The sequence below is a fragment of the Nipponia nippon genome, unplaced genomic scaffold (genome assembly GCF_047370975.1).
Source record: "Nipponia nippon isolate SJK-2023a ecotype South Korea unplaced genomic scaffold, ASM4737097v1 scaffold_13, whole genome shotgun sequence".
NCBI classification, from domain to species: domain Eukaryota; kingdom Metazoa; phylum Chordata; class Aves; order Pelecaniformes; family Threskiornithidae; genus Nipponia; species Nipponia nippon.
The window spans coordinates 15,844,770-15,861,176 of record NW_028262324.1 but is presented as its reverse complement, the minus strand read 5'-3'; the positions used below and the strand labels follow the sequence as shown (position 1 = coordinate 15,861,176).

General features: G+C 42.4%; 1 protein-coding gene across 4 annotated transcripts in view; it reads left to right on the top strand.

Annotated features, from left to right (window-relative positions):
• RTEL1 (regulator of telomere elongation helicase 1) overlaps window positions 1-16,407 on the top strand; it is a 51,407-nt gene that overhangs the window by 30,878 nt on the left and 4,122 nt on the right. For 3 of the 4 annotated variants that reach the window (XM_087750144.1, XM_087750146.1, XM_087750145.1), the window contains 9 exons: window positions 1,113-1,267; window positions 4,153-4,248; window positions 5,793-6,003; window positions 7,580-7,717; window positions 8,278-8,394; window positions 10,294-10,536; window positions 12,176-12,352; window positions 13,446-13,631; window positions 14,142-14,245. In XM_087750144.1, coding sequence (XP_087606270.1) covers window positions 1,113-1,267; window positions 4,153-4,248; window positions 5,793-6,003; window positions 7,580-7,717; window positions 8,278-8,394; window positions 10,294-10,536; window positions 12,176-12,352; window positions 13,446-13,631; window positions 14,142-14,245 — 1,427 coding nt within the window. The remainder of the gene's footprint in view (window positions 1-1,112; window positions 1,268-4,152; window positions 4,249-5,792; window positions 6,004-7,579; window positions 7,718-8,277; window positions 8,395-10,293; window positions 10,537-12,175; window positions 12,353-13,445; window positions 13,632-14,141; window positions 14,246-16,407) is intronic. The other variant, XM_087750147.1, reaches the window with a different exon arrangement.

The following is a 16,407-nucleotide window of genomic DNA, read 5'->3' as shown; positions in this document are numbered from 1 at the left end:
AGTTGTGTTTAAAACTCTGGCTCCAAAACAGTTATAACTGAGTGTGAGGGTGATTTCACATTACATCTAAGCCAGTGTGACTGCAGGTTGTCGTTGCAAGGGGTTACTTTGGCCACTGCTTTTTTTCTCCCTTGGTTTCCAACCATGTGCTTATGCTCCTTCCCTTGAGTTGAATCCATCTATTGTGCAACTGCAGAGCAAGCAGATGAACTTGCTGACCCAATTTACCTTTCATCCACGTGCCTGGTAGAGCCATCTCAAAGGACGGGCAGGAATGTATGACTGGAGGTAAAGGGCAGAAGCTGCATTGCCTCTTTTGTTATAGATTTTCAGTTGCATTGCATTAGCTGTAACATCAAACTGCACCTGTAATCATAGTTTTGGCTAAAGAGTTTCTTGGACTGACTTTTTAATTTATAGCATAATATACTTGCAGTCTTCTCAAAATAGTGACTTTTCTTAGTAACTGACTGATAAAGGAATTGCACAAAACAGTGGAAATATATTTTGAAGAGAATGCCTTTTAAAAGTAGCAAACTGATACTAATGTAACACCACCTACAGCTCTAAATTCTTATATTTAAAGCCAAATATACCTGGATCCTGATTAGCGAGAACATGTATTCTTGGGACCTGCGGGTGACTGTGCCTTATAGGTATTGATGCGGTGAGAATTGTAGGCTTTAAAAAAACTTATTCTGTTTAAAAATAATAAATCATATTTCATGCCAGAATCTCTTTATGGATTTCCCAAAAATTGAGTTCCTTTTTTAAAGCTGAAGTAGTTAAACACAACCAACTGTTGCAGTAAGACTTTTTTTCCACCGATCCCAAGCCAGTTTGAGGTTAAATAGGACCATCACTTAAGGAAAAGTTTGAGAAAAGTCTACCAGGTTGTGGTAACAAATGCTTGAGCAATTTTGGGAGTGATTAACAAACTCACTCTTTCTACTAAGTCATATAATGTAATTTTGCAAGATGTGGACGATTTAAATAAACCAACACATCTTTGTGGTTTGCGACGTAAGGTTTGGAGGTATTACTAAGTCAAAGAAAATGCAAGAGAGAATGTGGAATGTTAATTTGTCATCTGTATTATGCTGTGATGCCAGTAAATGGAGATGGAGCATCCAGCCTATGCATGGAATACGAACAAGAGCTTGTCTCACCTCGAAGGCAATGTTTTGGGCTCTTGGATGCGTTGGAGCGCAACGAGAAGAGCAGCGAAGATGCAGAGGAGGAAAGTGACTTGGCGGGAGAGGAAAAGGTAATGGCAATGGTGTAGCAAAATGCTTGCTTAAAGTAAAAATTGCTGGCTCTAAAGCAAAAGGAGTTTGGCATTGATTTAAGAGTACCAGTTCAACCCCCTTTCAAGAAAAACTCACTGTAATCGGCACTGGTAACTGCAAGTTCTCATAATTAAGCTTAATCAAAGGGCTTCCTTGCCACGTTCAACTAGGTGACCAACAGGTACAGACTTGTGCTGTGCTCCATAGCTGCTGACCACGTAGATTCCTGGAAGTTAACTGTGCTCTCCGGAGAGCAATGAGCCCTCAAAGAAGAGATTGGTAGATACACAGTTCCTCCTGGGGGGAATCTGTGTCAGCGCTTGGTACGTGACCAGATATTGAGTTTAAAAAAAAAAAAAAAAGTGAGGGGGGCGTTTATGAATTAGAACTTGCACTTTCAAGTGCAAATCTTTGATTTGCCTCAGAGAATGAATATTGCAGACTTGCTGAATCAAAATCCACTATCGCATGAAGATCAACAAAGCTTCATCTGTGCTGTTCATTTTCTTTCTTCTTGGACTGGTATTTTTAATACATCAGCAATTAGGCTGTGTTATTCTTGCTTTCCTGAAGTCCCTGTTTGCAGTTGGTGGTGGGGTAGCTTCCTTACCTGGCTGCCATCGGCAGGAGTGTTTTGCTGCTGGCTCGCAGACTCGTTTGGCTGATAACTAGTGTGTGGGCTCCAGGAATGCCTATTGCAACATACCCAAGCGGTTCACTTAGGGGAAGAATGCCTAAGGGAAAGTGTGGACGTGTCAGGAGTATCCAGGGGGTGTCTAAGGAGGCCTAAGGGAGGTGGATGGAGATGTGTACAAAACAGAGGGAATGGACGAACTTGGAGAAACGAACAAGGATAGAGAATATTTAACTTGTGTGCAGCTGGTTGAGAAATTGGCTCCATCGCCCATGGGCCGTCATGGTATAGACGCAGAACTTCTTTGGAAAGCCTGGCACCTCTCAGCTCGGTATCTGGTTAACAGAGCTGCACTGCTTTTGGCATAGCTCGGCATTTCCTTAAGTCAGATAAGTTGATGGTCCTAACGGCTCAGCGGTGAGTCAGCTCGTGTGTGCTTTCTATATTCGGCATTACTACTCATCTGTGGCTTGCAGAACTGTGGGGTCATCCTGTCTGCACCTAAACTGATGACCAGAGACGTGGGGAGTGTAGCCCTGAGACACGCAGTGCCTCTGAGGGAGCCAGCCTTCGCTCTGAGTCTAGTATTGAGCTGATTGTAACGAGCACTGGGTTTGGACTGATAGTGGGGCGGATGCGCTTTCGTATCTTTCTTCACCGCCCATCATAGGACCTGTGTTACCATTTTTAATTTTATCAAGGTTATACTGTACCCTTGTTCCCTAAATAATGGAAATTTAGCTGCTGTCATTCTGAAACAATTTGCTTGGAATGAAAATGAACAGAAGAAAAGAAGCCTTTGTCATCTCAAAAAATCAAAATACAAGAAATAGTCTCTTAATCCATTTAAAGAATGATTTGACAGTTCCCCTTAATCAGTTTTCCTTGTGAGATATGCCTTATGGAAACTTGTCTTTCAGAAGCCTTATTTCTTCAGGATCATGCTATTCGAGGTGGTGCCTTCACATAGTCCAGGATTAAGATGATATTTTTGATTGTTTTTCTGACTCATTGCATGTATCATAAATGTTTGACTCACTGCTTGTATTCCAATTCTTCATTCCATTACACGATGTTCAAAATATATTTAAATGTGCACTTAAATCACGGTCAGGCTTGTCTGGAAGTCAGTGTCCCTGCAGTATCTTGAGTGCACTGAAGGCTGTATTTCTGAGTATCAGCAACTGACTCTACAAGCTGGCAAAGCTGAGGTTACTGGCCTAGGGTTTTGTTTCTTTTTGGTGATGTTGTTTTAGTTGTAGTTAGTTTAATTTGACTCTGAAGCTTTGTGATCTGAATAGACGCATTTAGAAGTCACACTGGAATACAGGGGCACTGTTACGTTTCACTGGTTCCTTTCACAAATGAAGACCGCTATTCTGTAAATGCACCGATAGTCACGTACTCGCTATGGAATTCTTCTATTGGGCAAGAGCAAAGAAATAAATGACTTCACATACCTGCTTTCTCAACAGGTATGTAGAAACCAGCTGGCAATATGGGGCCATCCTGCAGTTTCTTCTGGTACTTAGGTGATTGTTTTTAATGTGGTTGATACTGGCCTGATCTAATATTGGAGACTCTGCTATTAAGCAATTCCACTCCTCTTGCGCCTGCCCGCTTGCTTCTCTTTTGGAGCTGTGTATATACCGATATTCCCAGTCACCGCAGTACGAGCGCAATTCTTTGTTACCGGGAATGGGAGATGCTAAAGAGCTTGTCAAACCGCAGGCGTTTCTGCTGCTGTCTCATCCTATCTGCCCTGATATGTTCTACAAGACTGCTTAGGCTTCCCTTCTCAGTACTCCAAGAAAAGCCCTCGTGTAGGTTTTCTTCAGAAGAGGAGTACTTCAGGCAGGAAGGTGAAGGGGCGTGTGGGGCCCCAGTTACACACAGGTACGTGTACGCTCCCACTGAGACAGTTAGCTCTAAGTCCAGCTTTGCTTAATCAGGAATTTGCACCCTCAAGACCAACTTTGTCTTTAATTTCCTCTTTTTTGGTCTCTCTTTTGTCCAGTAAGTGAGTACCTTCTAGAAACAGGTATGTGTTCCAGGCTCTGTTGCAGTAAGTTAAGTTGACTTGTTTCACTTTCTTGAATGGTGTCACAAACTGGGTTAACAAGCTTTCACTACTGGAAATAGCTAAATTAAATGGACAATAACTTTCAGAAGCTGCTTTTTTTTTTTTTTTTTTTCCCTTGAACCTTTCTTTTCTTTTAATCTTCACAGGCACAACGTCTGTCAACACTTTCCCTTCAGTACGAGAAGAGGCTAACGGATGAGCAGAAAGGAGGAAAGAAGAAAATAAAGCTAGTCAGCAATACAGTATGTGTTTTCATGTGTCTGTGCCATCCCTTTGATCTGCAAGCTGCTTTAATTTGAATTGGAAATTTCCAGGCAGACAGTTTTTTCTCCAAATTGTAAATATTCATCAATGTACATCTGAAATCTTTGTCGTGCACTTTGTCAAATCTAGACATCACAGACCCAATCAAGCACAGGTCCAGGGAGGGCTAGTAGGTGAAAATAATTGTTTTCTGGCATTGACTACCTTGTGAACATCTTTTCCCATTGACCAGGTGTGGTGGGTGGTTTCATTCTTTTTGATTAGAACGGAATAGTTCAGTTGGAAGGGGCCTACAACGGTCATCTAGTCCAACTGCTGGTAGAGCCTCAAATGGTATAAGTGACCAGTTTTGGGTAAGCGATTGCATCCTGACCCCACCTGTGGTGGGTCACGGTGGTGTGTTATGCTTGCAGTTGTGCATTATTGGTTTGCGCTGTCTCCAAACTCAGTTAACTCGTGGTGCGGCTAGTCGCTTAAGAGTCATGATAAATTTGTGAGAATCCCCTGGGTGATTGTGTGTGCCAGTAGTTGTCCAAGGTCCTGTCCTAGCTGGGTGCTGTCTGTCTGTCTGACTCGCTGTCACCTAGCAAACAAAACTCATAAAAGTAGTCACAGATCCTGAAGCCGATAATATCCAAGGTGTGAGGAAGGGAGCAGACTCATCGCAGAGGGTTCTGTTTGGAGTTTGTTGCTATCTGATGTCATGATGAGTCAGCCTAGCCCTCAAGGTTTGGAGAAGATGTCACTTCTCTTAAGCCTTCTCCTAAGAATACAATTGTGCAATGAGACTTGGCTGCCTTCTCCAGGACTATTGCTCTGAGGCAGTCGGTTTTGTCAGCAGAGAAGGTGAACAGCATCGCTCCTCTTCTGTGAGCGTTCATTCCCTCACAGATGTTAGAGGGATTAAAGTTTTAGAAATAGATGTAATAATCATCTGGGAAAATTAACAATACGCTTGTACCTCGGGATTGCCTCAGTGACACTGTTTTTTTGTCACGAAGACATGTGACAAGGGTCCAATGGCTTTTACATTCAACGCGTGTAAGCACGTTGTAATGCACAGTCACTTTCATAAAGGAGGGGTTGTTCTGAATCTCTTTCAAGTCCCCGCTGCTTGTGATGATAGAAGAACGTTTCCCAACACGAGAGAGAAATCTAGCTTGCTCGTGTGTATAGTGACTTCAAGACATGTCTTAGAGGAACCAAAATGCTTGAACACCTTCCATGCTTTGTATCTCCTGCTTCAGAGATTTATGTTTTTCAGTTAATTAGATGTTTCCAGGAGATGGGCCAGTTAGAGTTGTGTTTATTCTGTGGCACTGAAGCTGTTTTGGTTTTTCGGGAAATGACGCATGGATACAGGGGCGACTACCATAATTGCAAGAGACAGTAACCCGTTAGTTGAAAGCATTCATTATTCTACATGCTTGCGGAATTGTAAATATATTGCTTCCATCTGGATTCATGTGAGAGTAACTCCTCAAGTCATACTACTTGCTGAAAAGTCTTCCTGTTTTTGCAGCAAGCGGATAAGAAAGCAGAGCTGACAGAGCCAAAGAAGGCCCGAGCTACGTTGTACATTGCAACAGTGAAGGAGACCCTAAGCCAACAGAACTATGATCTCTTCTCTAAGGCTCTGCAGCACTACAAGAAGACAGATGACTTCCATGCTATGCTATCTCAAATGAGCTCCCTCTTTATAGAGGATGAAAAAAAGCATATCTTGTTACGAGGTATGACAGCTGCCCTAGTGTATTTCTATGACGTGACCCTTGTCTTTTAAATAGACTTGGCTGTTTCAGAGGTAAGTGTTATGGATTTGAGGTACATCGATCAGGATGATAATCATCAAGAGTCATCACTTTATATCCCCAGATCACACAGAAAATGTTCAAATCGCGTTCCGTGGAAGCTTGTGTTATTTTAAACTTTACCTAAAAGTAGTATAGCTTATTCCCTGTGATTTAGGGGTAAGATCAAGAGCGTGGTTGTGCGAGTTGGATATATGCGTTCATGAGGGTTCAGTGCTAAAGCAGTAAATAAGTAAACAGAATATCTAGATAAATTTTCTATTTAAATAATGGTGAGTATAAAGCAAGTTATCTGGGCAAGCACGGAGAGTTTACTGGTTTAGCTGGTATTTTTTTGACTTTTAACAACTGCATTGACAGGAACTGGACTCCCACCAACATTTCTTCTAGTTTAACAGTGTTTTCTCTGAAAAGGGTAAGGAGGACCCTCCCGTTGAGTCACGAGGTTCAGAGTGGGCCCCCTTCCTTTCTAAACTCCTCCTCAGAGAGGAGTCTAGGGGTAGCTAGGTCCAAACCCAGTCTCAGACTTGGTCAGTGGTTTATGTCTAAGGGATTATATGTGTAACGTTTCATTAGCATCACTTCAGCGTGCAATCAAAGTTACCAAGACAAAATCAGAGTTACCATACCAGGTTATGTGTGATATCTGTCGCTTACCAAAGATCTGCTGTTGGTAAAAGGTCTCTCTGCCTCAAGGAGCAACCTTGCGAGGTGTCCCAGCTCATGGGGAGACCACTGCCATGCAGCCACGCTGCCAAGCAGGGAGGGCTCAAAGGCGGCTCACTTGGGCTGTCATATTTATGGAATGAAGTGGTTGGCTTGTAGTCAAATTCCATGTGATGGGAAAGGTATGCAGGACACTCCTTGTACTGACAACTTTCTTTGTTCCTTGATGAATAAGTCTTGGAAAAACCACCTGCTATTCATGTGCTAATCTCATGATCGATGTTCCAAGCTCATACGCATCGATGCTCACTCTGTCGCTCTGCTCCTTTGTGGGTTTTCGGAGGACAGATTGAAACTAGGGGAGTTGTTGGCCCGTTAATGGCTTAGGCCTTTGCCTCCTTTGGAGCCTGTACCAAGCGACCGCTAGTTTGTTTAAGGGGTTGAGTGCATCCATCACAGTCAGTTATTCAAAGTAACAGCCTGGCAGGTACTTCGACCCCACGGTTTATGAGGTAGCTCATGACCTTTTGCCTGTTTCACTGAGCGGTAAGCTAGTTCATATTTACAGTGAAAAAACTAGTTATTACCTACTGGTAATAATATTGATGGAAGTTTGCATGAGAGCTGACCTCTGTGTAACTTATAAGTCTGCTTATTGTATAGATATTAGATAATGACGTTTAGATTTTAAGTTATTTAGCAGCACTTTGTATCTTCATATTACCCAACCTAGAAGTCCTGCCGTTGTAGGTTTCTGTGGCATTTATTACCTGTTGTGAACAGATTTTTCTTTTTCTTTCCCTCCCTGCCTCTTCCCTCTCTCTAATGTAAGAATTTTACCAGTTTGTTCGACCTCAACATAAAAAACAGTTTGATGAAGCATGTTGCAATCTGACTGGAGTGGGCTGTGGCTACAAACCTGAGCACGGCCTCCTGCGGGAAGAGAGAGAGATACTGGCCAAGAAAAGAGGTGAGGAGCTTGTTTCAGCACTGTGCAGGCAGTTGTATCATTCGATGGACATCGTCCAGTCGTAGAGCTGGACGCACCTAATATGCAGAAACGTAAGGGTGGAAAGCAATTTAGTTTAATTAATATTGAGCTGAGTCTCTGCTCTGCATGATCCTCTTGCCTGCTTCCCATAAGCACACGGAGATGGCGGGGCGTGAGTTACTGCATAGTTAGTAACGACGCCATTTTATTTCCAAAGGGGATTTTACAGATCTATTTATATCTGGAATCTGTGGATTTAAAAAACTTTGCGTGTATTCCTCTGTCGTCTTTGCTACCCACATAGTGCCACCAGAACAGTGTACAGAGGGTAATCATGTCCTCGTAGAGCTTGTGAAATCTTTGAAAAGCTGGAACAATAAAGTCCTAAAAAAAGCAGCGTGTCAGCTCATCCCCTCTTATCAGAGAAATACATCGACATCTTCAGGTGTTCTCAGCATAGAATGGCGTACTTTAAAACGCACCATTTTATGTTCCTTCTTCCCCAAGTTCACTGTTAATGGACTGGTTTGATTTAACAGAAGAAAAACAGAGCCAGCAGAAAACGGCATTCTCCAAGGACTCGTGTGCTCAGCTGAACCCTGGGCTCCACTTGAACCGGGGAGGGTTCCACCTGACAACAGGACTGAACAGTGCAGGTACATTTCATGTTAAATAAAAGCACGGTCCCAAGGAAATACATGTTATGTTTGATTTCGCCACTGACTGTAGATTCTCCTGGTGGGAGCCAATGTTTTTTGTGTTCACCTAGCACAGTGGCTCACTATCTGCAGGTGGGAGTGATGGTAATTCAGAATTTTCAGCAAGGATTGTGCAAAACGAAACAGAAAAGCCAATAAATTAAATCAAGGGGGATATGAAAGAAACCAACTGAAGCCAGAAGCTTGCACTGGCGACGGACCTGGCATATGTCAGTGAGGGAAAGGGCGAGCTGGGCACAAGACTGCTGGGCTTCCTGTTTGTCCAGGTTTCATGAAAGGGAGCCGTTTGAGGAATGTAAATTTAGATTAGGTCAGTATGAATTCAGGTATGAAGAAGAAAACAGTTCCTGTTTTGTTATTGGTAATGTGCATACTCCTCATGTGGACAGTTTGGTTTTTCTGCAGAAACAGAGACTGGCAAATGTATTCTCGCAATTGCATGTAATCTCTGTATGCATCCCTCTAATCTCATACCGTCCAGTATTTGTCTTTGAAGTCAACGGCTCGGTTTGATTTGATTACAGATCTTCCTGAGAACAGCTGGGAATTTTTTGTATTTCTCACAAGGAAATGAGTAGGATAGTTGGACAGCTTAGAAGTCTTTCTTTAGAGGGTAAAGAATAGTCAAAGGCTAATTCTTTCTTTTAAATAACAAATAAAAAGCCGATGTTTCCTGGAAGGCTTTAAAAGCTTTTCATGTATGAAGCAGTGTTGGTTTTTTTTTTATTTGTTTTCCTGTTTTGTTTTGTATTATAAGAACATTTGAACAAAACAGAATCTTTGGTAATTCTTTTGTCCTGAGGTCCATGAGATTTGATTTTCACAGAAACTTGTTTCCACTAGAAGTAATTGGGAATATAATAGCAATAAATGCACGTATTATTTCTGTTGCTCACTCCTTAAGTAAAGTATGCTCCTGTGAAAGTGTCAGAAGGCCGTATGATATGCAATAAAAGATGGGGATTATAAAATTCACACCCATGTTTTTCCCCTTTCAGGAAAGCCCATCTTTTAAAACGTCATCATCTTCTTTAACTTCTCTAAAAGTTCTTTAGTGGAGAACAAAGATCTAAATACCAAAAGATAAGGCTGGTTAATTTAAATCAGTTCCTTATCCTTTACTTCATCCATATTTGCATACCTGTAATATGCAAAAGAGAACTTTTTCCTCTAAAACTTATCCGAAATCAAAGACTGACATTTTGAACAGGAGCCCGCCTGGAGGTTAGCAGGATGTTCATAGCTGCTCCCACCTCTGTTGTGCTCCTACGTTGCTTTCGTGCTATCTTGTGTGTTATTTCAGGTTAGTTATTCTTTTCTGACGTTATGTTTTCCTGTTGGGAAACACACGCGCGTGTGTACGCCTTTTCCCCTTTTATTAATAAGGGGTGAGAAACCTGTTCTTTAAAATTGCTTTCAACAGTTTACTTGCCCGTGCGTCAGGCCGGCGTAGTTGGCTAAGCCATCTGTTTAAAATGCTTTGACTCCTTCAGTGTAGCACAAAACCTGATTTATTGCTGACCTCCATGCACAGCGTCTTCTGTGTCACCTTTTTCTCATTCCCTAGCGACCTCCTGACACATTTCTCCATTTACAAGATCAAAAAACTCCAGAAGATGCTAAAAGCGATGCCCAGAATGAATTGGCTCAGCTGCCGTTGCCAGGAGCAGGCCTTGGCTCTGCCCGAGGCCATGCCCAAGGGAGGTGTGCGGCTTTACCACTTTGAAGTAGCCCAGGAAGCCCCTTCTGAACGAAAAGAGAAGTTGACGCCAAGGAGTGACCCGTTCATCTCTGTTCCTCCCCAAGCCCCGCTCACGCGTGTTCTCTGTCTCCCAGGGCAGAATGCCAGTCGAGCTCTGAGGAAAGACACTGAAAAAGCTTCAGGCTCGAGGAGGGATCAGCACCAGGTCCTCAGGGCTGCCTATCTCAACGACGTGAAAAGGGCTTTCAACAAAAGCACTTACAGCCGTTTCTATGAAGCATTGTTAGCTTACAAGAAGACAGATGACTATGATGCCATGATATCAGTGATAGCAGCCCTCACCACGGAGAGGCCAGAAGACTTTCATCTCCTACAAAGTAAGTTTTTTTGTTTTTTTTTTTAAATCACTTTTATTTCGTTGAAAAGAAGATGTAGGTGCTGCGATCTCACGTGAGCAATGACCTTTCATGGTCATTAGTTTGCAAATTCTCCACTTTTAGGAAAAACTTTTAGTATTGGTAGACTTCACCTCTCCCATCTTTTGGTTTAGCAAACCAGATAAATGGAGCAGCAGGAAAGATGTGTAATGAATGTCAGTCAGAGAGGAAAAAATGTCAAGGTTATAAAACGTTATCTCTTGTTTGTTCAGTTAGAAATTGCCCATTAAAGACACCTGATAAGACCTCAGTAATTCCAGTCCTAACCTTTGGTCAAGCTAACTTCAGTCAACCGATTCAGTTACCTTTTTTTCTCCTCAATTACTACAAGAGATTGCTCTGTAGAAAAGACAGTGCTGACTATTGCACTGACCCAATTTCCTTCTCACGACCATTGATTGCTGTACTGGTGCGAAGCTCTTGGATCACTTCCAGGTTTTGGGATAAGCAAGCACTTCTGATTCGCTATTCTTCTACAGAGCTTTACCTGGGAATAGTTAGGGGACTGTGTCATGATTTAGTATCCTTATCATTCATAAGAATCTTCTAGAAATTTCAAGCTGATATTTATTTTCTGAGAAGTAGTTTGCTTTGGGGTTTTTTTTTCCCTTTCATGGGTTTAATGATGAAAGGATTTAGGGAGCTACAGGTTTTCAAAATTTGAAATTGGGCTTTATTGTTTTAAAAAAAAAAGAAAAAAAAAAAAGAAAAAAAAGGAAAAAAAAGAAAAGGGATGACATGCTAGTCTTGATTGCCTCGATGGAGACATCTTGTCTTGTGCTACGTAACACCTCAGTTCCACCTCATCCCATGTCTCTGGTGTGAACTGTGCAGGAAACGATGATGCGTACACTGTATGCTGGGAAACGCTGATGTAGTTTTGTTTGTTGTCTTTAGGAAATAAAAATAAATATTCTATTGACCTTGAATAAATGTCATAGTCTCCAAATCCTTTGAAATTTTTTTTTCCTGGTGCATTAACCAGTCAGATTAGTCTTGACACAGTGAAGAGTGGGAGGGAAACGAACTGTCTGGCACTGTGACTCATAATCTCCCCTTGAGCATTCTTTCTCACAGAGGGTCAGTATCTTTACTGAGCAAATATTTTGACCTCAGAGGACTTTGTGGTAGAATTGTCTGTGCTTGGCAGCAAGTCATAATTGGGATTTTTTTAAAAATTTCTGTATACGTGTTGTGAATTCTTGTCAACCGAACAGTAACAAGAGATTTCCTTTTTGATAAAGTCTTTTCAGATATTGGGTATATACCTGATTTCCCCAGATCAGTCGTCAGGTGAAGGGCTGGATCAGGTATTTATGCTTAGCTGTAGAGAACGGAAGAATTTTGAGGTGAGCTGAGATTATTTTCAATACTAACTACTCATCTGTCTTCCGACAAGGAAAAGCCGATAATTATAAAATCAACGAAAGTATCTAGCGTTCCACCACCCTGAAGATACTCTGAGGAATATGGCTGATGTTGTTCAGCTTCCAAAGAATTTCTTCCCTCCACAGCAAGGAGTTTTCCATGGTCAGGCATTTATTTTCCCATGCGTTTGACTCTATTTTCTTTTGGACAGGGTTTTACATGTTTGTGCGTCCTCATCACAAAGAGCAGTTCAAAGAGATGTGTAAAAACGTGACTGGAATGGTCTGTGGCGAGGGAGAGAAGCAACTGCAAGAGGAGGTACGAGGTGAAGGGACCCCTCGGAGTTTGGAGAGCCGGTGCACTAAAGGAGAAAGCAGCCACGAACAAGGTTGGGAATGAACATTTGAAGCTTAGAATCTTATTTATTATTATGATGGGTAGTGTCCAACAGCCTTAGCTGTGGGCTGGGGCCTCCCTGTGTTCGGTGTGTAAAGGAAGATGAAAGCAATTGGCCATGTCCAAATTGAGTTAAAAAAGGTGTAAGAGAAGGCAATGGGAGATGGGGAAGTGCAAGGAAACAAGAAGAAAATTATAGTGCGTCCTGGTTTCAGCTGGGATAGAGTTAATTTTCTTCCTAGTAGCTGGTATAGTGCTGTGTTTTGGATTTAGGATGAGAATACTGGTGATCACACACTGATGTTTTAGTTGTTGCTAAGTAGGGCTTACACTGGTCAAGGGCTTTTCAGCTTCCCCTGCTCTGCCCAGTGCACGCGAAGCTGGGAGGGGGCACAGCCGGGCCAGCTGACCCAGACTGGCCCCAGGGCTATTCCGTACCGTGTGACGTCATGCCCAGTATAGAAACTGGGGGAGTTGGCTGGGGGGCAGCAATCGCTGCTCGGGGACGGGCTGGGCATCGGTCGGCAGGTGGTGAGCAGCTGCATCACTTGTTTTTCCTGGGTTTTGTTCCTCTCCTTTTTTGTTGTTGTTTTCCTTTTCACTACATTATTATTATTATCATCATCATCATCATTATTATAATTATTATTTTATTCAATTATTAAACTATTCTTATCTCAACCCATGAGTTTTCTCACTTTTGCTCTTCCAGTTCTCTCCCCAGTCCCACCGGGGGGGTGAACGAGCGGGGTGAAGGGAAAATTTTTGCACCTAAGTGGGGTGGGGGCAGAAGTGGATGGAGATCCACTGTGTCTAGGAAGAATTTGCCAGAACTATTTCAATATAAAGGGTCCCTTTCAGTAATAATGTGTGTTAGTATCAGAAACTTCTGTTACCAAGCAGTATGGCATAAAAAAAAGTTACTCAAATCGTTTTGTTCTTCTTATACAATGAGAACTTATGGAACGTACTGCTAATTGTGTTTTGCAGAGTCTGCGTATTGTGTTCTGCGTTTTACTGTTTTTCATGCTGAGGTATGTGGTTTGTTTGGTTTTTTTGTTTGTTTTTTTTTTTTTTATAACTAGATGCAGCCACTTCTAAGGGTGAGGCGCCGGAGAAAATACAGAGAAAGATTTCCTCCTTCTGCTTTAACCAGAAAAGCAAACTTGAATTGCCAGTGACCAAAGTCTCAAAAGAAACGAGTAACGTGAGAGCACCCACGGGCTCTGGAGCTGTGCCTATCTTTCCCATAGAGATGGAGCCAGAGTGTGGTAGGTATAGGTGAGGTTTTGGATGCAATTCTTTAGTACTTGGGAATAAAGATAAGTGACACAAATGGCAGCTGTGCTGGCGACCTGTTAAATGATAACTGGTTCATGCCGATTATTTGCTCAGGTGCAGTAGCAATTAGTGCGGTTTGCTAAGTAGCATTGGCACTTTCTGCCACTTGCATATGTTCTCTCAAAGTACTTCATTGTCTTTATTACAATGATGTAATCGTTTCCTGAGAACTTAAGTATTTTTCTCTACAACTTCCTTGTAAAGTGGGGATATAACCTCAGTTTCTAAATGGGGATATGAAGCACCGAGAAACTGAGTGAAGTCATGTGAAAGAGATAATGTAACAGGGCCAGGTGTTGCCCTGTTAAGGTAGCTCGTGAAGCTTGTGGTCACTGTGTTCTGGACCGCACTGGAAACGTGTGTGCAGGAGAATGCCACAGGTGGTTACTGGAATTCAGTCATTTCCTCCCTCTCTCCCTGCCTCTCTCTCTCTGTTCTAGGAAGATTCCAGTGCTCTAACTGCAAATCTGAGGATGACGTGCCTTTTAAATGTCCCTTTTGTGACTTCACTTGCTGCAAAACATGCTGGGAGCAGTTCTTAAAGGTTGTCTTGTTTACTGGTTTCAGTTTTTCCTGAAACTGCTGGTGAATTCTGTGCTTTTCAGGGAACCATGTGGATGGCCCTGGAAACAGAATTCCTCTGTTTAGAGAGAACACCTAAACCCTGATGGAAGATTTACCACTTGTTATGTTACTTGCCATGTTCTGCAGTGTGGTTGGAGGCAGACCTCTGCCTTACCTTGTCTTTCTGACACCTTTGCAGCTCCTTCTGAGCTTCCTCCAATTTTTTTCCTGTCTAGTGCTATGCAGGCAACAAGCTGTGGAGGCAACTTGAAAAAGATTTTTGTTATTTTTTTTTTTTTCTTGCTTAGTTTCATAATTTTCCCCATCTGAAAACCTGCTCTAAAGCACTGTCATGAGATGAGGCAAATTCATGCCCAAATATCTCCTGTGTTATCCTGTCCTTTGGTTTTCCTGGCTGAGTGAATTGGTGGTTGAAATCCGTTAGGTAAGCGGAGGTAACTGATCCCACAGTGCACGTGTTTGGTAGCATCTTACCCAACATCTGATTCGGCAGCCAGGTATTAATAATCTGTGACCCTGGGCATGGAAGTCTAATACAAGAGTTGAGTGGTTTCTAAACATTCATAGGTGATGAAGAAGGCAACTAATTGATGGAGCTCAGTATTGAAAACAGTACAGAAGGAAAAGAAATGTCTTCAACCTTTGAATCTACAAGCAAGTACAAAATAATCAGTCATTCCAAGTTCCAGAGGGAGGTCTCTTTCTCAGGAAGAAGATGCTGAATTATGGCAGCCAAGTGTAGAAAATAAACAGTCTACTGACATCCAAATAAAATATAATGACCAAGACAGACTTGGTCCAAGAGGAGTGCAGAATAAAGTCCAGACTGATGTTCTCGGGCGTATATCTCCTAGAAGGAATTCAGAATAGCTGTTCAAGTAAATTCCATCCTCAGTCTGCTATGCCATATTTCTTTAAAAATGTGAAAATCCAGAAGTATTGGATTATAAGGAATACATGTGAGAATGTACAAGAAAGCCGCTGGAGGGCATCTCATGGTTGCTGCAGATGGGGCAGTCAGACCAATTGCCTGCAGTAGGCATCACCACTGAATACTCAAGTGTTCCTTTATGCCGAAGCATAACGGGGATGAACATCTGGCAGTCGGCATACTCCGCTTCAGAAAAGACTCTAGGAAAGTCATGACAAGAATTTTACTAGCATGTGTTCACAATCTCTGCTGCTTGAGGCTTCAGTTGATTAAAGAACAGAATGAGCTCCCTGGAGAGTTTTTTTCTTTTGGTTAGGCAAACATTTATTATCCCACAAGGAGATTGTTTTCTCAAACCACAGATTTTTATCTTACAAATATCTGGGGAAAAACTCTCTCCTTTTGCCAGTAAAGTGTAACTTGTAATTGTTGTTTCATCAGCTTAAGAATTCACAATATTAGAAGTGTTGTATAGTGAGCAACTGTACTGCCCTGTTCTGTGGTTTTTGTCTTGAACTCAGAAATTCTGAGGTGTGGTTTTCTCCTTAATCCCCAAGTTTAATATGCATTTTCATAGCTCATAGATAAATCACAGAATTTGCTCAGCCTCAATTTTTTTTTTTTTTTTAATCACTCCTTTTTCTGATTGCACTGGAGACTAAAATAGTCTTGTCTACTCGATTAGACTGTATTTCAGATTCAGGTACTTGAATGCATCCAGAAGAGGCCAAGAAAGCTGGTGGAAGGGTGGAAGGAATGTCCTGTGGGGACTTGGGGTTTGTCTGGTTTGGAGGAAGGAGGCTGAGGGGCGACCTCGTGCCTCTCCATGGCTTCCCCAGGAGGGGACGTGGAGAGGGAGGTGCTGAGCTCTTTTCCCTGGGATCCGGTGGCAGGACATGTGGGAGCAGTTCAAAGCTGTCTCAGGGAAGGTTCAGACTAGATGTTAGGAAACGTTTCTTCACCGAGAGGGTGGTCAAACACTGGAACAGGCTTCCTAGAGAGGTGGTCGATGCCCCAATGCCCTTAATAACATGCTTTAACTTTTGTTCAGCCCTGAAGTGGTCAGGCAGTTGGACGAGATGGTCATTGTAGGTCCCCTCCAACTGGAAGTATTCTTTCTGTTCCATTCAGATATCCAATACAAAGGCATGATTGAGGAAATGAGTCATTCCCCATGGGTCATTTGTTAT